We start from the raw sequence: 13,322 nt of genomic DNA on the forward strand, positions 1-13,322 counted from the left end.
AAGAAAACAACCAAGCTCAGAAAGCACCAAGGACTCCTCGTATAGGCTTTTATTCACAGCAATGCCAATTCATAGTTAGGTAACCTTCTTTAAACTAGTGATTTTGTAAACAATCAAACTACTAGACACAGAAAATAAAACAATGGACCAGAATTTTGTAGAATTATATTTTTGGGTTTTTTGCTGCTTTCCAGTCAGCTTTTGTCTCCTGGTTATTGCCTGGACAAGAATTTTAAATTTTCTTGGCAAAGTTTTCAAAGTGGTTTGCTATTGCCTGCTTCTTCTTAGGGCTGAAAGACAGGGACTGGTTCAAGGTCAGCAGCTGTGTACGTGCTTAAGATGGAATTAAAACTCAAAGCCTCCCAGTTTATAGCCTGTGCCTTAACTACACCAAACTGGCTCATTACACATTAACAAATATCAATGCTTTGGAATGATGGCACCTAATACTAAAACATACTTCATAAACACGCCATATGTTTTTGCATTCACTTTCACTTCTGTAAATAAATACTGTGGTTAAAACCTGAAAAGGGATACTTTTATATGGCATGGCCAACCATTAGGGTTAACTGGGTGCATCTAAAAAGGGATTCTAAACTAATAGCAAAATCTGGTTTGAAGTCAATTTGCCAGGACAGTTAATCATAATCCTTGATTCCTATTAAGCAGTTACCTTTTTGATTTTTTTTTACATGTCTCTGTGAAAGCAGGAACAAGTGAGTGATATACTGTGCAATCATTCACATGTTAATTTCATTAAATTGCTGACTTTTGACAAGCGAAAACCCACTTAGTAGTAATTATTTACTCCTAAGCAACCATGAGATAGTGAAGAGGCAATCAGCTTTATTTCTATAATTATACTTTGGGTTGGTTTTTTTTTACATAATTTTAAAGTGCTATTAATATTGTCTATTTTTTAAAAAAAATGTTTTTTAACCATGCTTGCAGTTTATTTGTTTCTTTCATAATTGAACAAAAATGTAAAGCTGTGATTAATTCAAAACAGCAATGATCATTCTGAAGGAATGGGAAAGACACAGGGGGGCTATAAGCCAGAGATTCATGAAAAGTTTGTTGCCATTTTGTTAAGCAATTATTTATTGTCACACCCAAATAAAAGCCAATTTTCAAATCTATTTAGTGATTTCAAATGTTAGTTTATTAAACCTGCTCCCACAATAAAAAATGACCCACAGAAAAAAATAATTCAATTTGTATTTTATTTAAATTAATAGTTAAACTTTCAGTTGAAGCACACTTGTTTGGTGAGGACACCTGTTCCCACTTTCATAAAACCACAAAGTTCATTATGTTGGGAACTTTTCTACTAAAGCCAAACAAGGATAGCAGAAATATTCTGGTTTGCATTAAACCATTATTCTGTTATGCCTGAGCCAATGAACACTGGCTTAATATCAATGAACAAATTGGAAAAATTAGTCAAGATTCAGTTAAAATAAGAAGCTAGTCTAAGGCCTGATTAACAGGCTTATCGTAATCAAGCAGACTTACCCTCTAATCTAACAATCTCTGGGCAGTAAAAATGGATCAGAGCAGCTAAAGCACATCCATCTCTGCCATCTTTCAGCAGATTTTCCACCAAGGGAACACAGGGCAGCTGCTTAAGCAGAGTCTGTTCCTTCCGGTATCGAGCCTGTCATATAAAAAGAAGAAAACCATCCAGAAACATTTGTACAAAGAGTGATATGCTGGAAACTCTTTAACTATAAATATCTACAAAGAAACAAGTTCAAAATGTTCAAACCACACCTCATTTTCTTAATTTATGTAGATTTAAACAGTTCCATTTGTAGGCGTGCAGTCTTTAATCAAGTTTCTCCAACACCCACACAATCTTTCTAGGCCATTAATGTTCATGCTTAAGGAGTTAAGAGATCAGAGCAACAGAAATGAGCAATGGCATATAAAACAGGCAGATTACAATTAGGCTCATACAACATGGATTACAAACCACAGTGCTTGCTTTACATTTTGAATAAAGCCATAAACAAAGCACATTATAGATGAGTATTAGTGCATCCTATTTCCTTATTGGAGAACTCAAGTTCAGCCATACTTTTTAGAACACAAAACAGCTTCAAGGTCATTTGTAGTAAGATGAATTAGTGCCCTGAATGGACCTATTATAAAATGAAACCCTTGGTAAAGCTTTGGTTTGTGAAGTTTGGAAGAAAATACCTTAAGATTATGATATTCCAATATTTGTATTTTCTGTCCAGTGAGATGAAAAGTATACTGTAGCTTTAGTTTCCCTCTTATGTATTTTGCAGCTGATTAATTCCAATCTGAACTAAATAAACTAGTTCCAAGCAATAGTTAATAGATTTAGTTGGTATCAAGGAACCCACAATTAACCTCACAAATAGGACTTACATTTTGCAGTATATTAAATCATAATGTGATTTAGTTTTGTTCTAGCATTATCTGGGAATATCTCTGTGCTTTGTAAGTCACTGGCAATGGTTTAACATTATGTATTAACTAAGCTACTACCAGTCAATCAGTCATTCTCAACATAACCTGCCAAGATTTGTTCCTTTTCTGAAACAATATTAACTGAATTTATTAAGGCACTTAAAAAAGTCATAACTAAGAAATGTAAGCCAGTGGTTTTTCTGTCTTTCAGTTCTTAATTATATATTCCCAGTTGAGTCTGGTTTTTTTTTTTGACAACTATTCACTATTATTTGGAAGTATGACAATTTATGCATTTGGGCAAATTTTAATTTGAATCCCAGCTCTCTTTGGATTCCGAAAGTTAATGTATCAAACATTGCCCCAAACCCACCAGCTGTGTTTTTGTTTCACCTTAGGTAGAATTAACTAGTGTTTAATATATAATTTATATAAGTTTATTTTTCTTGTAGTACCAAGCTCTGAGGCCTTTTCATATTGGCTGAGCTATTGGTATGCTTTTAAATTCTCCTACAGAAGCCCATGTTCCTTCCTCCAAGATGTCAGTTCTACTTTTTAAACTGCCCATCACCCTGTAATTTCGTTTTGTTTCTTTTTTACTTCAAAGACTTCATTTCTGTTTACGCTGAATTAAGAAGCAATAATGAATGAAAAGAAAACATGCCTAAGCTGTTTTAGATTACAGAAGGGGAAAATAATTCATATAAGCATCAGAGATCCATCCATCTTGTATATTCATCACAATAATTGAGCATTACACATGATGTTCAATATTCCCTCTTTCCCCTCTTTTTCTAAGGAGAAGATTTGTTGTGGACATAATAATATTAACTTCTACAGAGATTCTCAAAGCTTGCAATGCTATGATTACCTGGAATAACAAACATGTGTGACCTTCCTATAAATAATGAAACTGATAGTGATAGAAGCAGCCAAACACAGGAATTTTAGCACCAGCTACCACAGGGCAAGTTGGGTTCTTGGATCACTTCCTGACTATGAGAAAATTATCTTATCTGGGCACAGTCCTCTCTTTCCTATTAGCTATGTACTACACAAAGGGTTCCTTCCCTTCTCCAGAAAACAAAGCTTTTCAGATGCTATTGCTCCTCTCTGCACACCTTCCAACACTCCACGCTATCAGAATCACCCTGACACCACTCTGCAAAAAACGCACAACTCCTTTAAAGAGATATTTCATTCCCCCTAGTTTCATATTATGTCTTCCAAAATTTTTTCAAAATCCTCAAGATGCATATGTATATGTAATGTATATACTATGCATTCTTCTTTGTATGTGTCTCGGTGTGTATATGGGTATCCCATAAATACATACCAAAATAACATAGCATTTCATCTTTTATAATTACTTTTATGTTTCTGATATCTTAGAACAATTTATCCTTCCTCCAAAAATTTCTCCTCCCTAGTAAAATAAATGTGTCGAATGTGTAGATTTCTGCATTTTCAAAATTGATACTATAACCACCACAATGTTAGGATTAAAGAAATAACATGAATTTAGATCTACTGCCAAGTTTGTTTGGAAGTGAAAATTTTTGTTGTTAAAAATGTATTTAATTATGTTTAAATGTAATAAATAAGCAATTGTAACTATATACATATACATACATACACATATATACATATATATGATAAAACTAAAATGAGTGTTCACAATCCTGATGTATACCCATTATATCTATGCCGATGTGGATAAGGGTTCTCAACTGTTTAGAGCTGTTCCATTATCTGTTCCTCTTTTGTAAGTCATTTACTCCTTACTGCTAAAAATTGTGAAATGGACACTGCAATGGTATTTGTCCAGCTGGAACTATAATGGGGAAAGGTGGATGATGGGACCAACACTATTTCAGAGTATGTTAAATTACTGCTGCTGTTTCCTTTGCCAGGGGTGTGTGTGTGTTACTTAAAAGGCATTGAGTGGGGAAGAGGTAGAAATGAAATGCATGATTGGACTATCATGATATTGGCAAAGCAACTGATACAATATTAAACTACTGAATCAAAGTAAAGCAACATGACAAACTTACAGGAACCAGTTTCCAAAACCACTTGGAAGGAGACTTCAAGGAAAGCAGCAGGAAAAAACAACAGGCAAAGAACATGAACATGGTGACTGTAATTTAGCAATTCCACCATTACATTTTTTTAAGCCATTTTCAGATTCATGAAAAATTAATTTTACTTAATTGTCTTGAAATACACATTTATTTATTGCAAATAGCATTGTTAAAAGTATCCATGTGAAAACAACAAGTTATTATTTGTCAGTTCAACACATAGCAGCAGAAAAACTCTCATTCTGAGATAAATTAATAAATACACGTAGTCAGTACCTTTTATCTCAAAAAAGTAGTAATGAATTTATCTCAAATTTATCTCAAAAAAGTAGTAATGAAGTAGTAATGAATTTCGCACTAGCATTTTGGTAATGAACAAAAGAAGAAAAAATTATATTCTGGGAAAATACAGGGAATACAGAGACTAGCACTTAAGCTAAACTATAAGCACAAATAATGGTTATTAAGTGCCCAGCTACTGATAGGGATGTATTCTGAATTCCCATGCTAAAAGCAACATGCAAAATTTTATTTCTTACCTAGGTGGATTTTCCTGAGTGAATTTCATTCTTTGGAAGATTGTCTACTAAGCAATATTTTTTTTTCTGATTGCTGTTTAAACATGTTCTTTTCTTTCATGAATATTGTTGTAATCCATTTTAAAGTTACTAATATTTAATTCTCAATCATTGGAAGCTATTTTAAGAACTTTTGTTGTCAGTGAGTATAATTCCATGTTAAAAATAATTTTAATCATAATTTTAAGTGTTAAAATTCTGAGTGTTCTTTTCCCTAGGGTGACAAAGGGAAAATATTATTAATTAATTTCTGAGCTAGTTTTATATCAGATTTGATTTGGCTTACCCACCTGCTTTTTGAGTCTTAAACCATTTGGCAGACTATGAAAGAGCTAATCTTCCTTCGTAACTTTTAGGATTATATTGCTGTCAATAATTTTTTTAATTTTATTCAGAAAGTTAAAATACAATATTAGTTAAGTTAAAATACACAAAAAAGGATTATATTATTGTAACAAAGCTGCTTGCTAGCAAGTGTTAACTGCCAGGAAGATGTGCTCAATGTAAACTCATAAAACATTTCTATGGCCGTTTTATAGTTACCAACAGAAAGGGAGGGGAGAAAGGGTCCTTCCCCATGCAGCTGAAGTAGGGGAACCCCAGACAATGGTGCTCAGTCACCGGATTCTTATGACAGTGAGGATGAGGGCAAAAACGACCCAATGGTGAGTGGACCGGTTCCCCCTTTCACCTTCCCAATTTGGTTCACAGCCCCAAAAACAGGAATTCAGGGGACTTAGATCTCACTGTAAGGGTTGTCCCGGGTGGGGTTTCATTCCTGGACCCCCTGCCTTTAGGAGGTCCGTCATGGGTTTGGCAATCCTCACAAAGGAGGGGATGAATTGTCAGTAGAAGTTTGCAAATCCAAAAAGCTTTGTAGCTGTCTGAGGGTACAAGAGGGTTGCCAGCCCAAAACAGCTTCACCTTGGTTGCAAACAGGTTTCCAACTGCTAATTTTAACCTAAAAACTCTACCTGGTTTAGCATCCAGATATCTTCCTGACTGCTTTTGCCAATTTGAAGTGTATTCTTCATGAGAGAAGGTGTTAGGTATCCCCATGTTGTTATAAGATGAGGGAGAGCGAGTCAACAATTAAATGATTTTTTTTACCATGGTCATAGAATGTCTCTCTTTGGATATTACGGTAGTACCCACTTATAATGGGCCTCCCGCAAAGCAGAGAAGACTGATCTCTTCTGGACGGTGGTTTGGTGTTAAGTGCCAGCTTGTAGCCATAGAGTATGAATTATTGTGGTTCTATTATGAGACTCTCTTTATTTAATAAGGCTACTTAACAAGGCTACTCTGGAGGCCATTTGCTGTGGATCTATTAGTTTTCACTATTAGTGTTTACATTGTTTACCATGAAATGTTATTGGTTTGAACTGTTATGTTCTACCACAGTCATTTTAATTGTTTTAATTGGGGGTGGGTGGGTAAGTTTCCATGAGTCTAAATGGATTTGGCACCATACAAGCTCAATAGATAAATAATAAAATAAATATAATGCTATTAAAACACTTCACAAGCATTACCTCACAATCTTCAATTCCATACAATTATTATTCTGTACTGTAGAAATGGGTCATTAAATCTGTCTGTCTATCTGTCTGTCTGTCTTTCTATCTGTCTGTCCATCCATCCATCCATCCATCCATCTGTCCAATTTTAAGGCTTAACATGTTTCTACATCTTATTAAGCAATAATAATAATAATAATCACCAATATTGGCAATGTAGAGAGGTTATGCTTACTTGAAACTAATGTGCATTTTTGGTAAAATATCTGTTTTTAAAATGCTGCAGAAATAACAGCTCTACAGTTCTTTCTAGGCCGAAGAACATGGGGAGAAAAACTCAACCCTTACTCTTGTTAAATCTAGAGTGTGATCCTCTAAGCATAACAGCAGAGAAGTGAAGTGGGGGAAGGCAGGGACCTATAAACTGGAGTAATTTAATTCACTGATGCTCCTAAATCTGACTGTTTGTGAGTCATTAATTATAGTCTTCAATGAAGCAAATAATTTAGTTCCATTCTTCATAATGAAAACAAACTTGGGGGCTGGGGCAGAAAAGGGTCAAAACAGGAGACCAGAGTCATTAGAAGTGACAGGGCAATTATCGAGCTATGTCAGCTACTTTAGCAAAACTGATGCGGAACCTACTTGTGACAGTTGCATAGCTAGGAATGGCTCAATTTAGCAGGCAGGCAGGAAGTAAAAGAAGTAGAGCTTGTTTAGCCAAGCACCAAGAAAAATGAAATGAAATGGAGGGCGAGGGGGAGAGATTCCTCTTGAGGCTAAGGAGCTACTGGACCTCAACAACAAAGTTTACATTTGAAAATTATATTCATGACTGAGCAAAGGACTGACACTCTGCACATATGGGATGTGACTAAAATAGCAATCAGTAGAATAAGCCAACCATGTCATACTATTATCAAGAAATAATGTAAGAAACTGCATGGGAGATAATAAAAGTTGTTTGCATTTATAATGACCGTGGGTAGCTCCACATTAAGATCATACTAGAATGATTATGTCTCAGCTTGTTAAGTCATCACATACACATACCAGAAATGGTATTCAGCAGGTTCTGACCAGTTCTGGAGAACCGGTAGCAGATTTTTTGAGTAGTTCAGAGAACCGGCAGATACTACCTCTGACTGGAGATTTTACAGTACCCTTCCCCTGCCACACCCACCAAGCCATTCCCACAGAACCGGTAGTGAAAAATTTGAATCCCACCACTGACACATACACACGTGTCTTTACCTGATCTGTGTAGCCTGTTTGATTTATCTGATCAGTGAAACTATTGTTATCAGATTTAGAGCAAGCTAGAATATTAAATCACAGTTCAAAATCCTAGCTTATTCTATATCTAGTAGGCATGGTTCCTGGTGAGATGAAATGAGAAGGTATTGTTAGTCAGAAGTTTCATGGTTTAACTACAACTTATGTGAAGGAAAGTATTCATAAAGTGATACAGAGAAGAATATTAGTAATCTTTTTGTTTATTGAAGTGAAATACAATTATTTAAAATGTCTGTGTCTTTCCCACAACAACATTTTAAAAATAAAAAGGGCGTTGGTACTTACCTGATACACCCGTTCTCGGTGAACTACGATGAGCATCCAGAGAGTGGGAGGTGCTTAGTCTCTGCTCGGATAGGCTGGGCTTAATTGTTAGGACACTCTTACTCCTCCCTGGCTCCTCCCTAGCGTCCCCCAGTTTTGGCAAAGATGAGGTGATGCACCCCCCGCCCTCTTGACTCTCTTGCTTGTTTGTGGTTACTACTACTACTACTACTATTATTATTATTATCATTATTAATGGCACTATGAGCCTTGTGGACATGAATGCATCTGGATCGCAAAAAGGTGATCTGCAGAGCAGAGACTAAGCACCTCCCACTCTCCAGATGCTTGGCGCAGCTTAATGGAGAACACAGAGATGAAAGTAGAAAGTGTCTTAAATGACAAGGTATACATTTGGAGAAAACATTCTGCTCTTATTAAGGTGTTCATTTATAAGCACCTGATTTTAAAAATTATTCACTTTAAATAATGCTATATGACTGGGGTCCCCAATCCCCGGTCTACGGTCATGGCCTGTTCAGAACTGGGCCACTGAAACATGCTGAAACACTGGTAAGCATGCACAATGGGCTGGTGAGTGTGTGCACAGCTCCATTTGTGCAAGTGACAAGAAAACAGTTTTGGCTGAAAAAGTACAAAGCAATAGAGGCATCAAAATCTTGTAATATATTGACTAAAATTATTCACTCATTATAGTAATGATGTTATCCATAAACACTATCTTTATCTGAACATCATTTTGGGAGGAAATACTGAATATGAATGTTTACAATTTTTGCATATTTCTTCTTAAAGTCAAATATGTATTTGCATGTTATAAGGATATGCACATACTGCTTTCAGTGTTTACTTTTGTTTTTAATCATTGCTTTATTTTTCATTTTAATATTGTATTTCTTAGTGTTTAATATACCAAAACAAAAAATTGTCTCTGTATTTCCTGTAAAACAAGGTACTGTAAGAAAAATCTAAACGATGGATGAATTTTTTATTCATTTATTTATTTTTTATCCTGCCTTTAACCCTAATCCAAGGCTACAAACATACATGAAACTCTTTTCTCCTATTTCTCCACAACAACAATTTTGTAAGGTGGGTTGGGCTGAGAGACAGAATGATTGGCCCCAAGGTCACCTCGCCAGCTTTCATGTCTAAGGTGAACAAGAACTCACAGTCTCCTGGTTTCTAGATCAGCACCTTAACCACTACACCAAACTGACTAATAGTCTATTAGAACATATTTTAAAAAGAGAAAATCCCTCATTAGTTGCAATTATTGTGAACTAGTGCATTTTGCACACATACCTTTTGACCTCCTGGCGTTTCTGCCCCATGTTGCTCTTTCAGCTTCTGCTCCTGTTCCATTATATCCTTTAAATGTTCATTTGCCTAAAAGGGCAAAGGAAATTAGACTTTAAATAAATTTTGCTTTCTTGCTGAGATACAAATAATAGTCTACTTAGTATAATTATTCTACTGTGGGCAATTTTGAAACAGTGCAGCCAAGGCTTTAAAAATTGTTTACAATACAAGTCCCTCTTCTTTTCTTGTTCTTCTCCCAGTGTACAACTGAATCTCAAGAGGCCAAATGGGTTTAATCTCTAAAGCCTTAAAGTGCTGGAGCTTAGCAATACTTAGAAGTGACACTGAAATTGCATAGACACTCTAAGACAGACTTTTCCCTATCTAATAATTGTTAAGACTTCTACTCCTTTCATTCTTAGCTGGTATTTCCATCAGCTGTGTTATTGATTAAGGCAGATGAAGTCCAACACATGTGTCCCCCCAAGGCTGAAGATATAGTCTTTTTAGTATTGTCTTTGCACCACAGTAAAACGTGCAATATATATGCACTGTTTTCCTATGCATGGAACTTGGCTCACTAATGCACTGATTCATGAAATCAATAGACACCTATTTAATAATTTGTTTCCATACTAGCTGTTTATGCCATCTTAAGGATTTGGTAGGGAAAAAAAGAGTAACATGTACTTTAGCACAGTGTCAATTTGACTGTAACAAAACCAGAACCTGCACAACAGTTGAATTTATTTAGGATCTGCTAACAAGTTGACAACAGATGGAAAAAAGAATGAAAGCAGGCTAGGTAGGCTATTTTTATTTATTTGTACAATAAATAAATGATGGTTTTACCATCATTTAGCACAGCTAGCATAGCACTCTTCAGAGCTGCAGGATGGGATTGCTAGATGATATCAACAGTGTCTTCCCAATTCTAACAGTGAAAGCATTATTGAGTTGAGGGGTCCTTGGTGCTGAGTTTGGTTGTTTTCTTGCCGATGTTTCATTACCCAAACTAGGCAACATCATTAATGCTAGGACTAAGCTCAGAGAGCACCAAGGGACCCTCATTTCAACCCTGAGCTACAAATATTCTTCATTATTGGTACCATTATTGAGTTGCATCAACACCTCAGCAACCTGAGAACAATTGTGCATTATGACTGCCAAACATACTTATTACTTCTGTGTTCAAACTATAGGATCGCATTAAGGCTTGTTTTAAGAAATTATGGTCATAATTTGTTCCTGGGGAAAAATCAGGAACTACCCTAGCTAAGTAGTTTGTGAATATATCCAATAGATTATTAACAACTTTATTTTGTTAGTATCACAATGGTTGAAATGAATAATTTTCCAAATTAGCAAAAATGAGCAGTAATATTTGTGCAAACTCTTTCTTTCCCCCAGTATACAGCTTTGAATTTTGGCTTAAAGCTATAGGTTAGCATTAAAATATTGCAAAGAAATATCAAAGCTTACTGTCCAAGAGTATAGTATTTAGAAATCTGGCAAACTGAGCTTGAGGCATACATTAGTTGGCATTATTTTTGTTGAGTTAGAAATTGAAAGGAGACTGAAAGCAGTCAAATAACAGACAAGTAAGTGCATCATTTATTTCCTTCCTTTAAAAAAACACTGTGATGGTTAAATGAAATGCTTACCTTATTTATCCAGAACATGACCGCATCTTCTATGTCATAGGGCAGGTCTGTAGCTTGGAAGAAGGAGGAATACTGCTGTATGCATGCAATAACTTTTTCCACACTGATCATTTCTACAGTATATGCCATCATTAAGGTGTCAATCATAGCCAAATGAGCACTCTGCAAAGATAATAATGTTTTTCATTAACAGGTGGAATACCAACATAGAAGAAGCCAGAATAATTTATTTTCAAAAGGAATCAGACAACTGAAGTACAAAATAAATAAGTTTTACAAAACATTGAATCAAATGGGAATTAAATATTGTAACAGAATAAGCAACTTCTTCTGAAAAATTTTCATGATTTAATATTGTACAGATGTTTACTTCCAGAAACAAAAGTTGTGTATTGGGTAGCCCTCTATCCTTGAATATATAATAGAAAATTTAAAACTTAAGTCCTCCTATGTCCAGTTATCCATTTTATAGTCTTAGAATTATTTACTTAGTTATCTAAAAGATGCATATTAATCTTAAATGACCCAACTCTCAGTAGCTCATACCAGCAGCAAAACTAAACACAATGAAAACAAAAACCTGACACTACAATCCTTATTTTTAAAATTCAACGAACAACACCATCTTCAGGTTCCAACTACATCCTCCTCCAGCACTTCCCCAAAACTGAGAAAGTGGGGGCTTGCTAGATCTCAGGGAAGAGTGCTCCAAAAAAGGGCAGAGGGTGCCACAAAAAAGGAAGACCCCACTAGATGGCAGTATTTCAGAGAGGGACCTTGGAACGTACACTTTCAATCCAATATGGCAGAATGGACAGATACTCTCAGGGAGAAATGGGCCCAGAACTAACCTGGTCCCATGCCATGAAGAGCTTTCAAGATGATGACCAGCATACTGAATTGCACACAGAAAAAAACCTGAAAGTCAGTGCACTCATTTTTCCTATCACCATCCATGTTAATCCTTGCACAGAACACTCATATTTTAGAACAATGCTGAAGACTTTTAGTGGTTGAAAAGGGAAGAGATAAATAAATATTGGTAAAAAACACCTTCCTCATTCTATGGAAATACTGAGTTTACAGAGCAGAAATCTTTGAGATCCAAGTGATTTTTGTATTTCCTTTTATTTGTAACAACAGGATTGGATCTTGCCAATTATAAATGCATCAAGTAAAAAAAAAAATAGAGACAAGCCATTTAAAAAACAATGCCCAAGCAAAGCAAACTTAAACAATGAGAAGATGTTACTTTTATTGCCCTTCTAATTCTTCTGCTAGAATTCTAATATTTGCTCACATTTATCTACCATGAGCTTCAGGTCAGAAAGTTAACAAGGGATGAATTGATGGAAGTATTTCCATGGGGTAGAAATCTGCTTTCATACACAACAAATTCCACCTGGAGATATGGCAATATCAGATGAAACTTAGCAATTTCTTTTTTTCTTTTCTCCAGAAAAAAAGGAAAATAAAGCATGGTCTAATAAAGTTAGTCTTTTTCCACTCTACCATTAGACAGCTAGAAAGCAATAGAAAGATACTGTGAGACACTATGGCTAGTGAAATTATATTGCGAATTCAAGTTTGTTATTATAAGAGAAAACTCAAGGTTAATATACAGCAGGGATGTCAAACTCAAGGCTTCCAGCCTGCGGGACCAGCCTGGAAACAATGAAGGACTGGCCCGCAGGTGGCCCTCCCGAGCTCCATTTTCTCTAGCAGAAGGCTGTCGCAGCTGAAAGCAGAGCTCGGGAGCCTGTTTTCGCTGGCAGAGTGCTCAGGCCACAGGTGCCCCCAACACAAATAACGTTGATCTGGCCACCCTAGCATGCCCACCCCAGCCCCTTGAGGTCGAACACAACCCTGATGTGGCCCTCAATGAAATGGAGTTTAACACCCCTGGTATACAGCTTTACTCTTTTATGGTCATCCAAATGGTCACTTACTATTTGCTATAAAAGTAAGGTCCCCCCCCCTTGTATTCTTTGAAAATCTGCCAAATTGATACTGAAATGTAATATTTCTTTCTTCTCTTTTCTTTTTCCACTTGCTCATTCTGTGTCTATGTGTGTGTATCAAAACGTATATGCAGCATGACATGGATAAAGAAATGGAATTAGCATGCTCAAGTGCCCAATGTCATATTAG

General features: G+C 35.8%; 1 protein-coding gene across 2 annotated transcripts in view; it reads right to left on the minus strand.

The window, feature by feature from the left end:
* CAMSAP2 (calmodulin regulated spectrin associated protein family member 2) overlaps nucleotides 1-13,322 on the minus strand; it is a 79,377-nt gene that overhangs the window by 35,363 nt on the left and 30,692 nt on the right. Inside the window, exons 3-6 of one of the 2 annotated variants that reach the window (XM_087930301.1) lie at nucleotides 11,172-11,333; nucleotides 9,511-9,594; nucleotides 4,497-4,529; nucleotides 1,519-1,660 (exon numbers count right to left, since the gene is read on the minus strand). In XM_087930301.1, coding sequence (XP_087786427.1) covers nucleotides 1,519-1,660; nucleotides 4,497-4,529; nucleotides 9,511-9,594; nucleotides 11,172-11,333 — 421 coding nt within the window. The remainder of the gene's footprint in view (nucleotides 1-1,518; nucleotides 1,661-4,496; nucleotides 4,530-9,510; nucleotides 9,595-11,171; nucleotides 11,334-13,322) is intronic. The other variant, XM_026700448.2, reaches the window with a different exon arrangement.

The sequence above is a fragment of the Pseudonaja textilis genome, chromosome 3, assembly GCF_049901715.1.
Source record: "Pseudonaja textilis isolate UNSWEBS1 chromosome 3, rPseTex1.2, whole genome shotgun sequence".
NCBI lineage: Eukaryota > Metazoa > Chordata > Lepidosauria > Squamata > Elapidae > Pseudonaja > Pseudonaja textilis.